We start from the raw sequence: 20,262 nt of genomic DNA on the forward strand, positions 1-20,262 counted from the left end.
GTAGATACTGCTTCCAGTTTTAGGCCTCCCCGTAAAGACAAGTAAAATATCAACAAGCTGGAGAGCTACAGCATGCCCAAGCTACATTACCTGTGAGGAGAGGCTGAGGGAGCTGGGCTTTATCACCTTGGAGAAGAGATAGCTTTGGAGGCACCTCATGGCAGCCTTCCAGTAACTCTCTTTTGTACTGTTAAATCTACTTGCAAGTAGAAAAATCGTAAGAAAATTCTCTTTAAAGTTTTTCTCATCAGTAAGTTTTCTGTTTTCATAAAAAAACAGCTGAAGAATTAGGAAGATATGCTTTCATATTTTACTCTTTCTAGATCACTGATTAAAAAAATCATAAATAGGAAATAAGGAAATAAGTAGGAAAACGTGTTTTTTCACAATTCTTTCTTTTTTATTTTTCTAATTTATTCCTCTAACATTTGTGAAGGCAATCAGAAATTATGACAAATACCCTTGAAAGTTCATCCCTGGTGAACATACAGCAACATGCTTTGCCTAGACAACTTTCCCAAAGTGTCACTCAGAAGATGTAATGGGAAGATAGAGCTGGAGTGAAATATACTGTGAAAATATTCTAGACTGAAATCTTTAATACATTTTTGTGCACTTTAAAAAAATTTTCTTTTTCAAAATAGGATTTAACTTCAAAATTATTTGAGCTGTTACATATTTTTGGAATATACTTGAAAAAAGTGCATACACTTTTTACAGAATGCAGTTTCGTTAGATGAAAGATCTGTTGCTGGTGGATTTTGGATGTAGTTTTTCCAGAGGGTTTCTTCTCTTATTAACAAGCTCTTCCTTGCAGATGTGTTATAAGTCTATTTTTGTTAGTGTGCCCCATGGAGTGTCACCACCCATGGGATTACTCCCCTGAGGTCCTCAGCAACGATTGAAATCAATGCTTGGTACAGTTCAGCCTTTATCTGTGTCTGTCTATCTTTATGAAAGTCAAGATTGACCAGGAGGTAGTTCAGTCTGAAAAGGTTTCTATCCAATATGATGTTGTAGTCCTGATCCTGTCATTAATTGTGCCTCAATGTGAAAAACATAAGCTACTGATGCATCCAGTCTGAGACGACGACCTGAATGCAGATTGAAATCTAGCACTACCTACTGTCTTCACAGCTTGGAAAACAGGTCTGTAAAAATTGGACACATACACAATATTATGCATATTGTTTCATATATAAGTAACTGGATGCCACTGCCATGTTCATCAGCCTTATTATGGATATAGGAAATTAAGTTAATTCTTATGAACTACATTGCTCTTAATTTCTAGTAACAGATTATTCTCTATGGTTTCCATTCTTGAGGTGGAAATTATGTCTTTACTCACACTATTTAACAAGAAATTATAAGGTTGCTGGTGAATCTTTGTACACAGTTGTACTCCTCCATGACAGAGAATTTTGAGAGTGTTCTTGTATGTGTCGTTGTATGTGTATGTTCAGGACCATACAAATGAGTATTTACATTTTTATAAAAAAAACATGTGTGCATTAATGAGTGGAATTCTCAATGTAATCATCGCTGTTGATTATGTATATAAGTTTTTATATTTCTTTCAATGAAAAGTAGATCTTTGGGGGGATGTGTGTCTGAATTCGCGTGCTATATATGTGTAAATTTATGTATACCTTTTTACTATGGTTTAGTATAAGCGGTAGCTTTATATATTTATGTACTTTCTTATACATATCCTTCTGTGCAAGTATGGAGAGTGGCCGTCTACTGGACTATTTGCAATTAATTCCATAATTATCTGTGTGAAGTTCATGAAATACATGTAAAAACTTACATTTTAGGAGACAGAGATGGAGGAGGGAGGGAGGAAAAAGAGGACAGACTGGTAGTGACTTTGATGCTGTTCCCAAAGATTTATTTGAGAATCATAATCTTTATAGATACTGCTTTCACCGCTGAAAGTTAACATATTCTGATATTATTTCCTTAGCAGACAAATCCTAGCTCTTTCCAAGAGATGACAAATGCTACAACAGTACTGGAATTCAGGCTACTGGGCTTCAGTAGCAACCCACACTGCCAGATCCTGCTATTCACAGCGTTTTTGGTTATTTATATTGTCACCATCCTAGGAAACATCATTATTATTTCAGTGATAACACTGGATCCACGGCTTCATTCACCCATGTACAAATTTCTCAAGAACCTCTCTTTCCTGGAACTCTGTTACACCACCACAATTGTACCCAAGATGCTGGCCAATCTACTGGCAAAGAGGAAGAGCATCTCTTTCTCAGGATGCATGACACAGCTTTACTACTTCATTTCCCTGGGAGCCACTGAATGCTACCTCTTGGCAGTGATGGCGTATGACCGATATCTTGCGGTCTGTGAACCCCTGCACTATGGTGTGGCCATGACTGCTGAGACTTATACCCTTCTAGCTGTGGGCTCCTGGGTCACTGGTGTTTTCACTGGTTTTCTGCCCTGTCTGATGGTCTCTAGATTGCATTTCTGCAGTTACAACTTCATTGATCACTTCTTCTGTGATATCTCTCCACTGTTGAAGCTGTCATGCTCAGATACCACTGTCACAGAAGCTGTCATCTTCATTCTCTCTCTCCTGGTCCTTTCTGGCTGCTTTGTGTTGACTCTTGTCTCATACCTACTTATAATTCTTAGTATCCTGAAGATACCCTCTGCTTCTGGAAAAAGAATTACCTTCTCCACCTGCAGCTCACATCTCATGGTAGTGACTATATACTACGGCACAATGATTTCCATGTATGTCCGTCCCACCTACAACCTGTCCTCAGAACTCAATAAGGCTATATCTGTGCTCTACACAGTGGTCACACCCCTTCTGAACCCAGTAATCTACAGCTTGAGAAACAAGGCATTCAAGAAGGCCTTGGAAAAAGTAGTCGTCAGATACCATCGTCTTCATTGTTTATGAGTCGGGAATACTTCAAGACTGACTCTTGTTGATATTCTGACTCTTTGTTGTATTTTGACTACAGAACAGGTTATTATCATGAACATGAGCAACAGCAAGAGTTGTTGCTACCTTTTTATAAAAAATATTTCAAGACAATTATTGCTGTAAACTGAAAAGAGTCCTGGAACTATACAATGTTTCACTTTCCTCTTTTTCTTCTTTTACCTCTTCCCCTCTTTCTTTTCCCATCATTTAGTTTACTATTTTTACTATTACAATTAATATCTGAATTTCACTTTTTTCTGGTCAGTGCACAGATACAAATACACATGAACATTCAGAAGCTAAGATATTATTTTAAATTTACAAATTAGTTATGTGTTTACTTGCTTGTAGGTTTGTTTCTTGGTCTGCCAGGTCAGGTTTTTTGGATTCACTGATTCAGAATAAATGTCATTCTGTTTTTCTTATGCTTCATTTGGAGCATGTGAAACCAATCTCTTGACACAGTGCAGAAAAATTGTATTTACATTTTGTGAGGAAAATGTATCTCAGAAACACATTTTTATTTTTACTTTACAATTTAGCACTGTAAGAAGTTAATATGGTATAGCTAAATTTATTAAGTGTATTGTTCCTTTCCCTTCACCTTTAGGGAACATTTCAAGTGCTGAGACATCAATGCATACTCTTCCATTACTAGATGTAGAGTATTTAGAACAACTGTGGGAGATTGTGAGATATGACAGAGAAGCCTTAGCAGACTTGCATCCTTCTGCAGCAGCTCTTTAGTCTATTGAATGACCCACGGACACAAAAATGCCATTGGATGTGACTAAGAAACCCAGGCCAGTTGCTATGGCGTGTGGCTTCAACCAAAGAACACATCATGCAACCGTATGTTAGCCCAGGGCAGCATGACTGTGAATCCGTCTGGGGCTAGTGGTGACCTGCAGTACCTCAGTGTTACAGCTTCCCACTGGACCACTTAGCATAACAAAGTTCAGGCATTGCCCTGAACTTTTAAAGAATTACAGCAATTGTTTAAAATGTAAAATGTGCCTAAGCATAGACATTCAGTGCTATCCTAATGACTGTAAGGTATCTAAGATATTTAAGGGCTGACACAACTGACTCTTTAAATGTGGGAGACGGGCACCTTGCTGAAGGAGCATCTGAGTCTAGATAGCTTACTGTAGGTATCTAAAATGAATTAGACAGCTTAACTTGGGAAAATGCAAGGTGGGACTCAGTTCCAGATTGGGTTATCTTCAATATTAGGTGTGCACAGGTGAGCTGTTTACTCTATCTTCCATTGTGGACAAAGGAGACCTAGACAAAACAGTTAGTGGGTCATAAGGAGGATACAGCCTATCCAAGCTCACACTGAGGGCTTACTTGAGGTCTTCAAACACAGGCATCTAGAACAAACTCAGACGTCCTATGCTATGCTTCCTGGTCTCCTTCTACTTCTCCATAAGGGGCACAAGGCTTCCATAAATCCAGTAATGTATCTGTCTGTCCCATGTCGATGTCTCAGAAACTCTGGTGCATTCTGACAAGGTGTTACATGTCTGTGCATGCTTCCAGTTTTGGTCAGATAAATTGCATCCAGAATTGCATTCACTGTATTGGAAGATCTTCATTTTACATGCTGGGAATTCAGGCAATTAAGTTCCGTAGGATCAGGCTTCTTCCTTTTTTGTTCCCACTTCTTATCTCCTTTATTAGATACAAAATGAGAAGCAACAAGAGTGATTGAAGCTACACCAGGCTTAGGTCTTTGACACAAAGAAGGCAGATCTTGAAATAAGTCCTGTGGTGAAAGATGTAAGAACTATCACCGCAAGTGATGCTTCTGCTTTTCCTCTGAGTGAGCTTGAAGTGAGCTGAGTCACAGTACACATCCCACTGTTGCAGTACATGTGAAATCTGTGCAGGTAGTGTAGGAAAAATTATTGTTGCTGGTTGAGAACCACTCTTCTGTCCCATACTGCCTCCCTTAGAATAGCATAAGCACATGAGTAGTCCCTGTTATCTATTACAGAATATTATCTCTCTTCTAGAGATATGTTGGACAAACCAGTGAAACAAATCTGATTTGCACATAGCTACTCATTGGTGAGTATGAAAATTTTATCTCTTTTTCTGAATTGAGGTGGTGGCAATAGACAAACACATCTGCTTTGTTTCACTGAAGAGTTCATGAAAAATGACAGACAAGTGAGGATGTTCAGAAACTTTCAGAACACCATAAGTCTGCAATGGTTCAGATTAAATGAATTACACTTTTGAAGCATCTCTTTTTCTTATGAATGGCACTGTGATTCTAGACAAATAGTTCATCCATAGCTTCCCCAATTCTAGCTGGCCATACCTTGAGTGCTATGCAAATTGGACCCAGGATCTCCTGTGCCATAGCTAGTCTAGCTTGAAGTTTTCTTGTAAGCTGCACACACACACTTAAATACACACATGCGTGTGCACAAGGTTTGGGGACGATGTAAACCTTCTGCTGTCTCCCCTAGCAGCTGGCATCAGGCATGTAGGCTATGACCCAATGGTCTCATTCCAGTCACTGGTGCCGAGACTTCACTCACTTCATTCATCTCTGTTCCTCCTGTAGCTAGTACTTTGGATGCAAAGTCTGTGGGACCTGAATATGTTTGGTCCCAAGAGTTACGACCCCTCCAGCTACTGACTCTGAGACCCTACTCGCTCCAGGAGCTGACACCATCGGCAAGGAGCACCCACACTCCCACTCTGATGCCAGTTGCTGGCCCCGTATCAACTCATGCCTGGCTACCTAGTAGCTGACAGTTCTTACAGCATTGACACACACCTGGAACAGATAGTGATTACACAGACACATAGTTAAGAAATAATTTAAAAAGAGGATAGACAAACTGTGGTGATCAGGCACAGACTTGATCAGACAAGTGTATGACACACGAGCAACAGCTTATACATTAATGGTCCCTTTTATACACCTTTCTGTCTATTCCTTTCTGAGTTTGTCCATGATCCTGATGTGTTCACTCCCTGCACGTTCCTTTGCTTATCTTCATAGCTCTACCCACCTCTCCCTTAAATACCCCAAATCCTCATGTTTCTCTTGTTTCCTCCTTCTTATCAGTTACAAAGTCCAGGTGGTCCTCTCCAAAGCTTCACCTGGAGTTTATTAATGGCCCATCAATTATTAACTGGACACTTGGTCTTTGGCATTGTCTCCCTTACCGTTTGTCTATCGGTCTCTTTCTCTGAGTGTTCTTTTTGGTTTCTCCCTGTATTTATTAAACCATTCAAAAGGCATTTGAAAGGTCTTTCACTGGATAACTTTAATGAATCAGATGCTCTCACCTTCCACATATCCCTACTATAACTTCCATAATTACAGGCAAATCTCTTCACTATACAGAGCTTATGAATGGTAATGTTTGTCTCTCATAGGCAGAGAGTTCTTAGATATTTTTTTGGTTTAAGCACAATAATAATAAATTTGGTATTTCAAATGGCATTGGGTTTTCACAATGTAGGTGCCCATTTCTTTGATGATTTTTATCTTCTTTTAAACCCCTCGACCCCAATTTCTATGGCCAATCCTCTCGCTTACAATCTGAGGAACACAGAATCCGAAGTTGTTCACAGAAAATCTGTGAGAAGGTTCCTACTACTTTTCATGACTTTTCAGTAAAAGAAAAATACAGTGACATATCTCCACAATGTAATGTCAAGTGTTGTTTTGCTATTCCAATATAACACTGGGTAGAAAAGTCATCTCATCTACATATTTATGACATAGAAATCCATCCCTAAGATAGCTTCTGCCTTCCTCTTTCACTGGAGACAACTAGTTGCAAATCTGAAATTATTCTATCTGACACATAAATAAAATAATAATAAAGGATTAACTACTGTCAGGAGGTGATTTTATAAAAAGGAATCTAGACAGCAGGCTTAGACTTTGAGTGTGTCTACATTACTAAATAACGTAACCCCAGGGCTTCTCTAAGGTTATTGTATTTTAGTCATTCAAATCACACAAATGGTAGTTTATTCTTGGTTGCCCTATTAGATGGAAAGAATGAAATGTTAGTCTCTGAAATGAAATCTGGCTGTGATTCTACAAATAGCTCACTTAAAGAACTATTTTTAAATTAGCAGAGCAGATGACATCAGGCTAGATTATACTCTTTTCACTAAGAAAAGTCTTCCACAACTACTTCGTCAGTCATTTGCCCTCTGACACCTGCACACAACCCGTTGCTATAACCTTAGGAATGATGCACATACCCTAGGCATCAGATTATATATAAAAACATTACTTTGAAGGGCTGCAGTCTACCATTTATTCTATTTTAGGAATTCTAAATTAAAAAAAAATGAGTATACAGCAGAAGTATTATGTCTGAGAAACAGAAATATCACAGGAGTTCTAAAAGACTCTTGGGCTAAGAGCTATGCAGTGTGGATACAACATTAGAAGGCTACCCACCAGCATGGGTAGACATGGGAGACTGCACACCAGGACTGGAAGAAAGTGATCATGCTCTGAAGCAGATGCTTTTAGTTGTGTAGGATCTGTTAGTTTCTGCAGCAGGGCTAATCATCAAGGTACACCACGGAGAGAAGCAGGCACTTCTAACTCATGATTACTTTCATTCTGATGCAGAGTTGTAAAACATGCAAATTGAATGCCCTTACAGAAGTTACTTTTTCTTTCTGTTGATTATAACAGAAGTCTTGGTGACTAACTTTGTTGTAAAGATCTAATTTTCTTTCACATTGTATATGATATGCCGTGATCTGAGATTTTAATGGTTCTTTAAGTAGTCATTGAGGAAGATACATCTTTCTAAGCTTGACCCATATGTGAGGGTGAGGTGAAATGCTTGACAGGTACTCTTATCCTTCTCCACTGACTAGAAGAGGGATGTGAAATGTTCAGCTGAGACTATACTTCTGGCTCGTAAGTAACAGATGTTAGGCAAAAGGTGTCTTCTCCTAGGTGATATATAATGATAATATATATGTTATACATTTGTTTATAGAATAGTTCAGGTTGAAAGGCACCTCTGAAGGTCTCTAGTCCAATATCATACTAGAAGTACCTGATCTCCACCCCTGCTTGACTGTCCTTGTCATGCAGTTTTTCCTGAACTACTTTGCTTCAACTTATACCTGTTGTACTTTGTCCATCGTGAAGAACCTAGCCCCATGATCTTAATAACCTCTTTTTCGATGTTAGAGAATGCTGCTAGGTCCTCCCACCTCCTTTTCTTCTCCAGGTTGCACAAGGCCAGCTCCCTCAGCCTTTCCACTAAGGGAAAGTTTCCAGCCCCAGGACCATCTTGGTGGCCTTCTGCTGAACTCACTCCACTTCATTGATATCTTGTACTGAGGAGTCCAAAACTGGACACAACATCCTATTTACGGTCTAATGAATGACGAGTAAACAGGGAAATTCTTTTTCCTTAATCTACTGTTCATGTTCTGTTAACACAGCTCAGGATGCTGTTGACCTTTGTTGCCAGGGTAAAACGCTTTATTACCAGGGTTCAGCTTGATTACCGGGAACTTCAAGACCTTTCGCAGCCACTCAGTCCTCAGCCTATATCACTGCAAGGGTGTTCTTCCTTCTGAAGTGCATGACTTCCCATTTGTCGTTGTTGAAATTATAAGGTTCCTCTTGACCCGCTGTTCCAGCTTGTCTAGATCTTAGTGACTGTTAGTTCTGTTGTGGTTTAGTCATAGTTTAGGCAGCCCAGCCCCACACAGCCGCCTGCTCACTCGTCCCCAGTAACTTGAGGGAAGAGAATTGGAAGGGTAAAAATGCGAAAACTCCTGAGTTGAGATAAAGATGGTTTAGTAAGTAAAATAAAAGCTACGTATGCAAGCAAAGCAAAATAATTTATTCACTACTACCCATCAGCAGGCAGATGTTTAGCCATTTCCAGGAAAACAGGGCTTCATCACATGTAACGGTTACTTGGGAAGACAAACGCCACAACTCTGAATGTCTCCCTTTTCTCCTTCTTCTGCCACCTTTTATTATTGAGCATGACATCATATGGTATGAGATATCCATTTGGTCAGTTGGGGTCAGCTGTTCCCTCTCAACTTCTTTTATACCCCCATCCTACTCACTGTGGGGGGACAGTGAGACAGAGACATCCTGTATGTGAAAGACTAATTTATTATCAAATAATTAATGTTTTGTGAGGTAATTAATAAAGTGTACTAAAAAAGGGCTTATCCAACACAAACCTTGTAAAAAAAATCAGATTTTTTTTTTTACACTTTTAATTAATTATTTTTTTTTCATGAAGTGATTCTTCAAAATCAATCTGCATGCTGGAAATAGTTCCCACACTTCTGTAACTATTTCCATCTGTTGAAAGAAATGTTTTTTGTGTACCTGATGAATGCCTGTATTCTTATTATTTTGACTAGATAAATAATCAGTACACATCTGCCGGATCTTTCTTTTATAAAACAATACATTTATCTGTTTACTTGTCTACCTGTCAAATATTTTTTCAAACCATATTTGTCTTACCTAATATTCGTCTTTTCGATTCTTGAACAAATACTAACAAAGACTATTGTCATTAACTCCCATTTCTAATTATCTTTCTCCCCACCTTATTGTATCCACATCTATCTGTCTGTGTATCTTATTTATCTGCCTCCAGTAATGTGACCAGTGTCGGTTGTGTTGGTACATTTTATAGTCACGTGAAAATATTTGAAAAATCATCTTCGAAACATTATGAAATCCTATTCATTTTCTAGATTATTTTATACATGTTATAAATTTTACATGCTACAAGTAACTACTACATCCTGACTGCATAAGCAGTTAATTTCACCAGAAAAGCACCAGAGGGCACTGAAGTTGACACAGAATTTCCAGAGTAGTTTTACTTTTTTACTACTTTTTTTTTCACCCTGTGGGAAGCATTGATGACAAGGAAGAATTTACTTTTACACCTTAATCCTTGGATTTGAACAGACTGGATCATTGGGCTGAGGCCAATGGCATGAGCTTTAATAAGGCCAAGTGCAGAGTCCTTCACTTGGGGTATAAAAGCCCCAAGCATCACTATAGGCTCGGGGAAGAGTGGCTGGAGAGCTGCCTGGCGGAGAAGGACCTGGGGGTGTTGGTTGACTACCGGCTTGATATGAGCCAGCAGTGTGCCCAGGTGGCCAAAAAGGCCAATGGGATACTGGCGTGTATCAAGAATAGTGTGACCAGCAGGAGCAGGGAAGTGATCCTGCCCCTGTACTCGGCACTGGTGAGGCTGCACCTGGAATATTGTGTCCAGTTTTGGGCCCCTCACTTTAAGAGAGATATTGAGCTCCTGGAACGGGTCCAAAGAAGGGCGACTAAACTGGTCAAGGGGCTGGAAAATAAAACTTATGAGGAGCGGCTGAGGGAGTTGGGGCTGTTTAGCCTGGAGAAGAGGAGGCTGAGGGGAGACCTGATTACGGCCTATAAATACTTGAGAAGGGATGGTGGGGGAGGGGCTCTTTACATTAGTGATGGGTGATAGAACAAGAGGAAATGGGTATAAGCTTAGTCAGGGGAGATTCAGGTTGGATGTTAGAAAGTATTTCTTCTCTGAAAGGGTTGTCAGCCACTGGAATAGGCTGCCCAGGGAGGTGGTTGAGTCCCCATCCCTGAATGTGAAAAGGGTGAAGAAAAGAGTGGATGAACCAAGGGATATGGTTTAATGGGGGATTAGGGACGGTTGGACTGGATGATCTCTAAGGTCTTTGCCAACCTAGAAATCTAAGTCTGCACCTGTTACAAGCCAACCTCACCTTGGCTTCTACCTTTTGGTGCTAATACCTAGAGAGTGTTGTGTAGCTCCACAGGGCTGCAGAAGAATTCACATCTGCAGAATTTTCACCAGCCTTCAGCACCTGCACGAACTCCCTGCAACATCCAGGTGGATGGAAAATAGTGCTAAAAGCAATGGGTTTCTTTTCAGCCCAGTGCTCTCTATAAAACAACTATATATTAAAAAAATCAAATACAGGGTAAAACATCAAAAGCTTCTGTTTAAAGAGCTCTTTCTACCCATTACTGGCAAGAAAATCTTGGTAACTTCAGTATTAGCTAGCAAAAAATGTTTTTAAATAAACTTTAATTATGACAATAAATAGGAAAAATCAAGGCAGTATTAAAAAACTGTGCAGAGCAAGTAGATACGAAAGCTGTTGCACAATGTATCTGCTGAATCTCTTACAACCTGCAAATGCAACAGTTGCAACACCGAATCCAACTGCTATCCTAGTTCTGGCCAGCCCTCCATCCAGCTCAGCTTGGCCCTTTTTTTTGTTTGTTTGTTTTATTTTTCACTAGTTTATTGAAATAGAAAAAAGACTTACAAAACTTAAGATGAATGTTTGAGAGAACTTTACATAAAGCAACAAATTGCTAACAAACAGATTAGGCACTCGATTGAAATTGGACATTTTGCAATCCTATAACACAGATGTGGCTTCCTCGGTCTCCTCTTGACATTTACTTTTAGAACCACCCCAAAAAGAATCCTGTAAAAATTGCTTCAAAGCCCCTTTTGCATTGCAATAGTGTAGCAAAGCACATGTAAACAATTTCCTGTTAAATTTCAAATATAGACTGAAAAGGCAACAAGCGTTTTGTGCAATTCTATTTTAACAAACTTTTAAGTTGAAATATCAGATCTACACAGGGCTGCCCCTTCACAAAAGGCAGGGAACTGCTGGTTCACCATGTTGGAAGGCATCCCCGGCTCTGTAAGCTGTGGCAGTGTGCCTCCTTCAGGATCTGGTTGATGTGGAAGTGAGGACCTTGGCTTAGTGCAGACTGCTCATGGAAGGACTGAAAGGAGACGGGACTGGATCCCGCAGTGATGGGGTGTAGGCTGGTTTCTGCACCGCACTCTGTCAGGGCTGTTGATGCTACTGCTACTACAGCTGCTGCTGCCACTGTCACTGCTGGAGGACTCAGTGTCCCAAGAGTCCTGAAGGACAGTCCTGGTACTACATTTGGTCTGGGGAACATGGCTGTTATCTTCATTGCCATTCCGTCTCCTCTTCCTCCTTTCCCTCCCAAAGCTGAGAAATGCCCCTCCAGCACACTGCAAGGCTCCTCGTATCCTCTGCATCCTTTTGATCTCCCAAAAGCAGCCAACCACTCCTTTGCACTGTCTATAAGAAGGTAGTCGGGTAAAAATATGAACATTAGTGGGTTTTACTTGTGCAGCTGTTCACCTGTTCCCACATTCACTGGGTGCAAGCAATAACGTCTGGTCATAGACTGGCCACAAAGTGGGGCACCTGGGAGTTACTTGACTGCTCTTGAAAGTTACAACCCCTGCGCAAAGCATCTCTGCCTGTATGGAAACAGAGGTATTTAAAGAGATATCAAGGGCTCTGTGCAAATACAGAGGTTGTTCTACACATTGTAACTTGCAGCCTTGTGGCGTAAGGTGTAAAACTGGGGATTGTTTTGGCTTCTAGACCATCTGTATTAACAGGAGTTATATTTCACTACACTTGTTCCAACAGGACCCACATTATGCTCCAGAGACGGGTGATTTCCCAGCTACCAGCTCCAGCCCAGCCAGGGTTTTTCTGCAAGAGAAGACCTATTTATTAGTGAAAAAAAAAAGCTACAGGATGACATAGAAAGAAGAACATCTTTCTCTGTTACATCTCATGGCTTGTTTGGCTCTTCTCTGGTAGCTGTGTACAGGGCAGAAGGTTGGAGACCTTCAGCTGCATCTCAGCAAGGTGAGTTACAACCTGAGGAACACCATACTATGTAATTGTAGAGGACTCAGGACCTGGGCAAGGTTAACTCAGAGCTCCTCCTGGTTTTGGTGTAAAGTGATGGGGTTTTAACCCTTTTTGGTAGATAAGTAGATCTGGGGCCTCACATTGCTGGTGTTCAGAAGCTTGGTCTCTGGTGAACAGTCCAGCCCTGGATGATGCAGGACTCACCCTGGGTGAACTTACCCAGGGAGGTGCATTAACTTATGCTGAGTCTGAGACAGGTGAGTTGTTTTCTGGGGCACCTGGCAGCTCTCCGGTGTTCATGCACTGTGCAGCAGCGTGAATGGTCCTTCAGGGGTTCATCAGCCCTTTGGCAGAGGAACTGACTGCGCAACCACACCGCTGGAGTCAGAAAATATCCCCATACTGAAAACCTTGACAGGGAGCTCCAGTAATTTATACCTCTGCAGACCAGCTCCTCCTGCTCACATTCCAGATGGAACAAACCGGTAACTGCTGCCTGATTTCTAACTGCTCTCAATTACAAGAGCAATGGAACCAGTCCGTGCTACAAACACAGCTTTGATGTAAAAAACACCCCAGAAAGCTCAGTAGCTCAGTGTACTCACCTTTTATAGGTTACTACTGAGTTCCCTACTAAAGCACATTGGCACGACCTAAATATTTATGCCACAGGCAGCAGTGCTTGAGGTGGAGGGATTGCAAGCCAAAGAGATTTTTGGTGCATTTTTATACTGATAAATATTGAGACAGCAGCTAATGAAGCAAAATGATGTCCTGAGCTTCTGCATGTGTGTGGAGTTCCTTCCGCTCGTCTTCCCTATGGATATCAGCCCCAGCAAAGTCCTTGCCATCAAATGGGGCCTCCGCTCTCTTTGTCGTGCAATGTGCATGCTGTTTACCCGGCCCTTTGACAGCATCCCTGGTCATACAGGCCTGAAACATGCCTGATGATACACGCCTGATACACGCCTGAAACATGCCTGGTGATACACGCCTGATATGAGCCTGGCAACTCGCACTCAGCCACAGCACATTGGATTCCCATCCTTCAACTTGCCAGTAGAAACAGCATCTGAAAGTGAGAAGGTGCCTTGATTTTGACCTGCCACTTCCACAGCAGATGAAACGTCACGACAGCTCCTTGCCCTCTGGAGTCAGGGCAAAACTTGCCCGCAGCGCATATAGACCCATGTTTGCACTTGCTAATTAGTTTCATTTCCTCCAGCGACTTCAGAGTACTGACAAATGGTCTCACAAGAAACATTCTCTTCAATCTTCAGTTGAGTCTTAGCCCTCTTTAGAACTGACTTGCAGAATGAAACATATATTCAAAAATTAAAAATAGTCTTTGGGTTGGTATTTAGGAAGACAGATGTTTTGTGGTCCTAGGCTAGCTGGAAAGGAAACACAGGCTCCACAGGGATGGCAGGATCCTCAGGAAGCTTAAAAAAACAGCAAAAATCAGAAACAACTGTTTTTGAGAGCCAAGAAGGCAGCAGCTGGAGGAAGGAGCCGACGCCGGCCTGGGACGCGGTGTGCGATGGGAGGGATGCTTCGCTCAGGAGCGGCTGTTGCCAGTGAGCGCAGCTGCCCTCTGCTCCTGCCCCATGCTTAATTCCACTGTCACCTTATGGCAACTGAAAACCGACTAAAAGCATCTAACAGCTAAATTACAGAAGCTCTCCGAAGGAGCTCTGGTCTCACTTCTCTGTAAGTCTCCAAAACATCATTTTGATAAAAATAGAGACAGAGCAATTCTGAGTTCAAGAAACTGAAAAGCTGTTTCTTCTGAAAGATGCATTCAGAGTTCCCCGTTCACACCACACAAAGTCAGAAAGCCCACCTAGTAAAATAACTCCCTGCACCATCATAATAAAAAAGGAAATGTTTACAGCCAGCCAAGGTGGTTTGCAGTGCGGGACAGTAGAAATCACTCCTTTGCGCTGCTTTGTGCAGTTCTGATTTTAACAGAACAAATAGATGATCTTTAAGGTCCCTTCCAACCCAATCCATTCTATGATCCTGCAGAAAACTGTTGTACGTCCCCAAATGGATTCCTCATCCCAGAAGGCTGACATTTAAACTCTTGGCAAACAAAGACCCCCTATTTCGAAAAACTTAAGCGAAGAGGCGGAAAAGGTGAAAACTCTAAAATATCCAATGGTGGCAGGTCCCCAGTGTGTACATGGGCACGCCTGGGAAACCCGTGAGCAGAGAGGATCCTCCGGACAGCTTTGTTGTCTCACAAAGGCGCTGCCACACAACATTCCGTGTGCCCCATCACAATAGCTGGGTGAGCTCTGGAGCTTACGGAGGCACTTACGGGCTTCAATTAAGCCCATCAGGATCACACATCATGTCAAGCCCATTGGGATCACATATGACATTAAGCCCGTTGGGATCACACATGATGTCAAGCCCGTCGGGATCACACGTGATGTCAAGTCTGTCAGAATCACACATCATGTCAAACACCGAAGCAGGAGAGGAGCCACTTTGTGAGCTGGGCTACAGGCTCAGTCACAAGTTAGGGGCGAGCAGTTTCTCCAAGGTGAAAGTGGCCATCTCCAACAAATACAAGGGCCCCTTAGCCATCAAGGCTCTGGACCGGAAACAAGCAGCCCCAGTCTTCGCGTACAAGTTTCTGCCCCGGGAGCTCTCAATCGTGTGCAAGATCCAGCGCCCCAGCATCATGCACATCTGCGTGGTCATCGAAGGCTGCAACGGGAAGGTCTACATCGCGATGGAGGTGGCAGCCACTGACCTGCAGCAGCTGGTGCAGCAGCTAGGGAAGCTGCCCTGCATCCCCAAGGCCCGGGACATCTTTGTGCAGTCGTGGGGGCTGTGCACTACCTGCACGACCGCAACTTGGTGCACCGGGACCTCAAGTATGAGAACGTGCTGCTCACTGCCGATGGCTGCCAGGCCAAAGTCAGTGACTTTGGCTTTAGCAAGGAGGTCAACGGCTATCCTGAGCTGAGCACCACGTTCTGCGGGACAGCAGCATGCATGTCTCCTGAGGTGCTGATGGGCATCACCTGAAGTGAAATGTTCAGCGAGCACATAAGGCAATAATACTGCAGTATGCCACCATCTAGCTCTTGTTGGCTGACTGCATGGGCTGAGCATTACCCCATCTTTAGTCCTGTCCTCAGCTGTTGTCACACCTTACGTCACCCGACGGGCTTACTCTCTCTTTCAGGTTTTTTGAATTCACATCTTGAAATCAATTAGAGGGATTCTCCAAATGATGCTTCACAGAACAGGGAGTTGAGTATTTTCTCAACATGTTTTCTAAACATCTTGAAGGTCTGCTGTCAGAGGATGTAGGGAGGCAACGAGGAAAGCTAAGACCTCCTTGGAATTAAACCTTGCAAGAAAGGTCAAGGACAACAGAAAGGGCTTCTTCAAATACATTGCAGATCAAACTAACACTAGAGGTAATGTAGGCCCACTGGTGAATGAGGAGGGTGCCCTGGTGACACAGGATAAGAAGAAGGCAGAGTTACTGAATGCCTTCTTTGCCTCAGTCTATACTGCTGGAAGCTATCCTGATGAGTCTCGGAACCCTGAGGCTCCTGAGGAAGTCAGGGTAGAGGAGGAGTCTCCCCTGGTTGATGAGGACCCGGTTAGGGACCAGTTAAGCAACCTGGCCATCCATAAGTCCAGGGATCCTGACCGGATGCACCCGTGGTTGCTGAGGGGAGCTGGCGGACGTCATTGCCATCATCTTTGTTAAATCGTGGGGAACGAGAGAGGTGCCTGAGGACTGGAGGAAAGCAAATGTCACTCCGGTCTTCAAAAATGGCAAGAAGGAAGACCCAGGTAACTATAGACTGGTCAACCTCACCTCCATCCCTGGAAAGATAATGCAACAACTTATCCTTGATGCTGTCTCTAGGCATATCAAGGATAAGAGGGTCATTAGGGGCAGCCAACATGGCTTCACTAAAGGGAAGTCATGCTTGACAAACCTGATAGCCTTTGATGAGGACATCACCCAGTGGGTGGATGATGGTAGAGCAGTGGATGTGGTCTATCTTGACTTCAGTAAAACATTTGACACAATCTCCCATGGCATCCTCACAGCTAAACTGAGGAGGTGTGGTCTGGATGATCGGGTGTTGAGGTGGATTGTGAACTGGCTGAAGGATAGAAGCCAGAGAGTAGTGGTCAATGGGACAGAGTCCAGTTGGAGGCCTGTATCCAGTGGAGTCCCTCAAGGGTTGGTACTGGGACCTGTATTGTTCAACATATTCATCAATGACTTGGATGAGGGAATGGAGTGCACGGTCAGCAAATTTGCTGATGACACTAAACTGGGAGGAGGGGCTAGCACACCTGAAGGCTGTGCTGCCATTCAGAGAGACATGGACAGGCTGGAGAGTTGGGCAGGGAGAAATTTAATGCAATAAACAAGGGCAAGTGTAGAGTCTTGCATCTGGGTAAGAACAATCCCATGTACCAGTACAAGTTGGGGACTGAACTGTTGGGACCAGCACAGGGGAAAGGGTCCTGGTGGGCAGCAAGATGACCACGAGCCAGCAATGTGCCCTTGTGGCCAAGAAGGCCAATGGCATCCTGGGGTGTATTAGAAGAGGTGTGGTGAGTAGGTTGAGAGAGGTTCTTCTCCCCCTCTACTCTGCCCTGGTGAGGCCGCATCTGGAATATTGTGTCCAGTTCTGGGCCCCTCAGTTCAAGAAGGACAAGGAACTGCTGGAGAGAGTCCAGCGCAGGGCCACGACGATGATGAAGAGAGTGGAGCATCTCCCTTATGAGGAAAGGCTGAGGGAGCTGGGTCTCTTTAGCTTGGAGAAGAGAAGATTGGGGGGGACCCCATCAATGTTTATAAATATGTAAAGGGTGACTGTCATGAGGATGGAGCCAGGCTCTTCTCAGTGGCATCCAATGACAGGACAAGGGGAAATGGATATAAGCTGGAACATAGGAGGTTCCGCTTAAACATGAGGAAGAACTTCTTCCTAGTAAGGGTAACAGAACACTGGAACAGGCTTCCCAGAGAGGTCGTGGAGTCTCCTTCTCTGGAGAAGTTCAAAACCCACTGTCACGTTTTGAGATTCATAGATTCATAGATTCATAGATTTCTAGGTTGGAAAAGACCTTAGAGATCATCGAGTCCAACCATCCCTAATCCCCATTAAACCATATCCTCAAGTAGATCATCCACCCTATTCTTAAACACATCCAGGGATGGGGACTCAACCACCTCCCTGGGCAGCCTATTCCAGTGGCTGACAACCCTTTCAGAGAAGAAATACTTCCTAACATCCAACCTGAATCTCCCCTGACTAAGCTTATGCCCATTTCCTCTTGTTCTATCATCCATCACTAATGTAAAGAGCCCTTCCCCCACCTCCCCACCATCTTTTCTCAAGTATTTATAGGCCGTAATCAGGTCTCCCATCAGCCTTCTCTTCTCCAGGCTAAACAGCCCCAACTCCCTCAGCCGCTCCTCATAAGTTTTATTTTCCTTCTACCTCTCCTATCCCTCCTGAAGAGCTTGTAGCCATCCATGGTAGCACTCCAGTTATACTAGTCATCCCACCATGTTTCAGTGATGGCAACTATGTCATAGTTTCCCCGGATAACAAGAGCTTCCAGTTCCTCTTGTTTATTGCCCATACTGCGTGCGTTCGTATAGAAGCACGTAAGTTGGGCTTTCGACCCCACTGCACCCCTAGGGGGGGAAGTTTTATTACCTGAGCTGTTATTTTGGGGATTCTCTTTAACCTCTAGGCAACTTGTGTGTTGCTCTTGACTACACATATCACCCCCTACTATCACTGAGGCAGCAGGCCGAAGGCACCTGCCTACACTCCTTTCATCAGACAATGGAGGGCCGTCCTCGGCTGTTAATCCTCTAGGTCTGAAAATACCCCCCACCCCCTTCACATCTAGTTTAAAGCCCTGTTGATGATCCCAGCTAGTTCTGTAGCGAGCAGCCTTTACCCCCGTGGAGACAAACCCGCCCCATCCCTAGATAGAAGATCTGGCATTAAGGTCAGCCCGTGGTTAAAGAAGCCTAGGTTGTTTTCCTCACACCACTTTTGCAGCCAATTATTTAAATCCTCGATCTTTGTTTTCCATCCTGTGTCATGTCCCAGAGTCGGTATGATAGAAGAGAATATTACTTGGGCCCCCGATCCCTTCAACATTCTTCCCAAAACCCTGAGATCTTTCTTAATAGTCCGGATGTTTCTTTTCCTAATGTCGTCCATTCCAACTTGGAAAATAAGAAGAGGGTAGTAATCGGTGGGCCTGACTATAGATGGGAGTTTTTTTATCACATCCCTAATTGTTGCCCCAGGAAGGGAGCAGACCTCCCTGTGTAAAGGGTCAGGTCTACAAATCTGGCCCTCCACACCCCTCAAAAGGGAGTCTCCTAAAACAATCACCCGCCTTTTCTTCTTAACTGAGGATGTCTTGATGATATGTGTGGTCCTAGGGAAGGATACTAGCGTGTGTGTATCGTCATCCTCCCTGGGGGTTGGTTCCACTTGCAGAGCTTCATATCTGTTGTGTAATGGAACCTGGGAGGTAGTTGTGAGGTCAAAAGACAAGTCTATCAGTGTTCCAAGTCAGGCGAGACCCTTGGGTCCAACTCCCTCTGCCTTCCCTTGGCAGCCCAGTGAATCGGAGGGTTGTTCGTCTGGCTTATCTTGGGACCCAGCACTAATAGACGAACAGGAGGTAATTTGAGCAGTATACCAGTTCCCAAGTCAGGCGAGACCCTTGTGTCCGACTCCCCCTGCCTTCCCTCGACAGCCCGGTGAAGCGGAGGGTGATTCGCCCACTTATTAGAGACTGTCACTAGTAGTACTATGGGCCAACTACTTATAGTAATTCAAAAGTTTCCAGAAACATATATATATAATTTTATTCGTGACAGAATACAGGTTCAAGGATAGCCGATGATAGTGACTGACTATGAAAGTAACTTTAATTAAAATACTGCAGTGATAATATAAAACTATTACTGATTAGTGATAATACTAAATAACTGCAAGGTGTTAGTAACTAAATGCGCAGAACACAGAGCTCTTACCCAATAGGCGTCCCTATGGGGGGGAGAAGAGAGGTTCAGCCCGTCGACTGATCCCAGATGTTTCGATGGGGAGGCTTCTCCCTAGCATCCTCTTTGTCTTTTTCCATTTTACATTATTTCTTTACTTTTAGGTGGAGCTCAAGTGACTCTAGTCATACATCACTCTATTAGGATTGGCGAAAATTTCTCTCGTGAGGGGTGGAGGTGTGATTTAGTGGCTAATTCGCCATTACTGCTAAGGCAGCGGTTGTGATTTGTCTTTCACCAAGCACTCCCTCATCCCTGATAACAGGGATGAGCCCTGATACCTCCGTATCACTCTACTCCCCGTTTCAAGGATGTTGTGTGGGCCTTAATTGTTCCTGGGAGCAGCAGCTGTGTCCAGCAGGCCGTGTCCGTCCTGGGAGCAGCAGCTGTGTTTCAAAGCTGCTCCAATATTGCAGCCTTGAGACTAAACTTTGCAAAGCTGTATTTCTCCAATTTTCGC

At 43.3% G+C, this 20,262-nt stretch overlaps 3 protein-coding genes across 3 annotated transcripts; 2 read left to right on the plus strand and 1 right to left on the minus strand.

The window, feature by feature from the left end:
• The first annotated feature begins 1,996 nt into the window (after nt 1–1,996).
• On the plus strand, nt 1,997–2,935 carry LOC104370098 (olfactory receptor 11L1). The gene has a single exon (XM_009987335.2). It carries the CDS (start codon nt 1,997–1,999, stop codon nt 2,933–2,935), a length of 939 nt encoding a protein of 312 aa, XP_009985637.1.
• Nucleotides 2,936–11,675: 8,740 nt separating this feature from the next.
• Nucleotides 11,676–12,075, minus strand: LOC104378822 (protein VCF1-like). The gene is given in 2 exon segments (XM_086620593.1): nt 11,676–11,847; nt 11,849–12,075. Coding segments are annotated over 2 exon segments (399 nt in total).
• A 3,098-nt stretch (nt 12,076–15,173) lies between these two features.
• LOC147527894 (testis-specific serine/threonine-protein kinase 6-like) lies at nt 15,174–15,751 on the plus strand. Its single transcript, XM_086620594.1, is given in 2 exon segments — nt 15,174–15,534; nt 15,537–15,751. Coding segments are annotated over 2 exon segments (576 nt in total).
• The last annotated feature ends 4,511 nt before the right edge of the window (nt 15,752–20,262 follow it).

The sequence above is a fragment of the Tauraco erythrolophus genome, chromosome 14, assembly GCF_009769465.1.
Source record: "Tauraco erythrolophus isolate bTauEry1 chromosome 14, bTauEry1.pri, whole genome shotgun sequence".
In the NCBI taxonomy this organism is placed as follows: Eukaryota; Metazoa; Chordata; class Aves; order Musophagiformes; family Musophagidae; genus Tauraco; species Tauraco erythrolophus.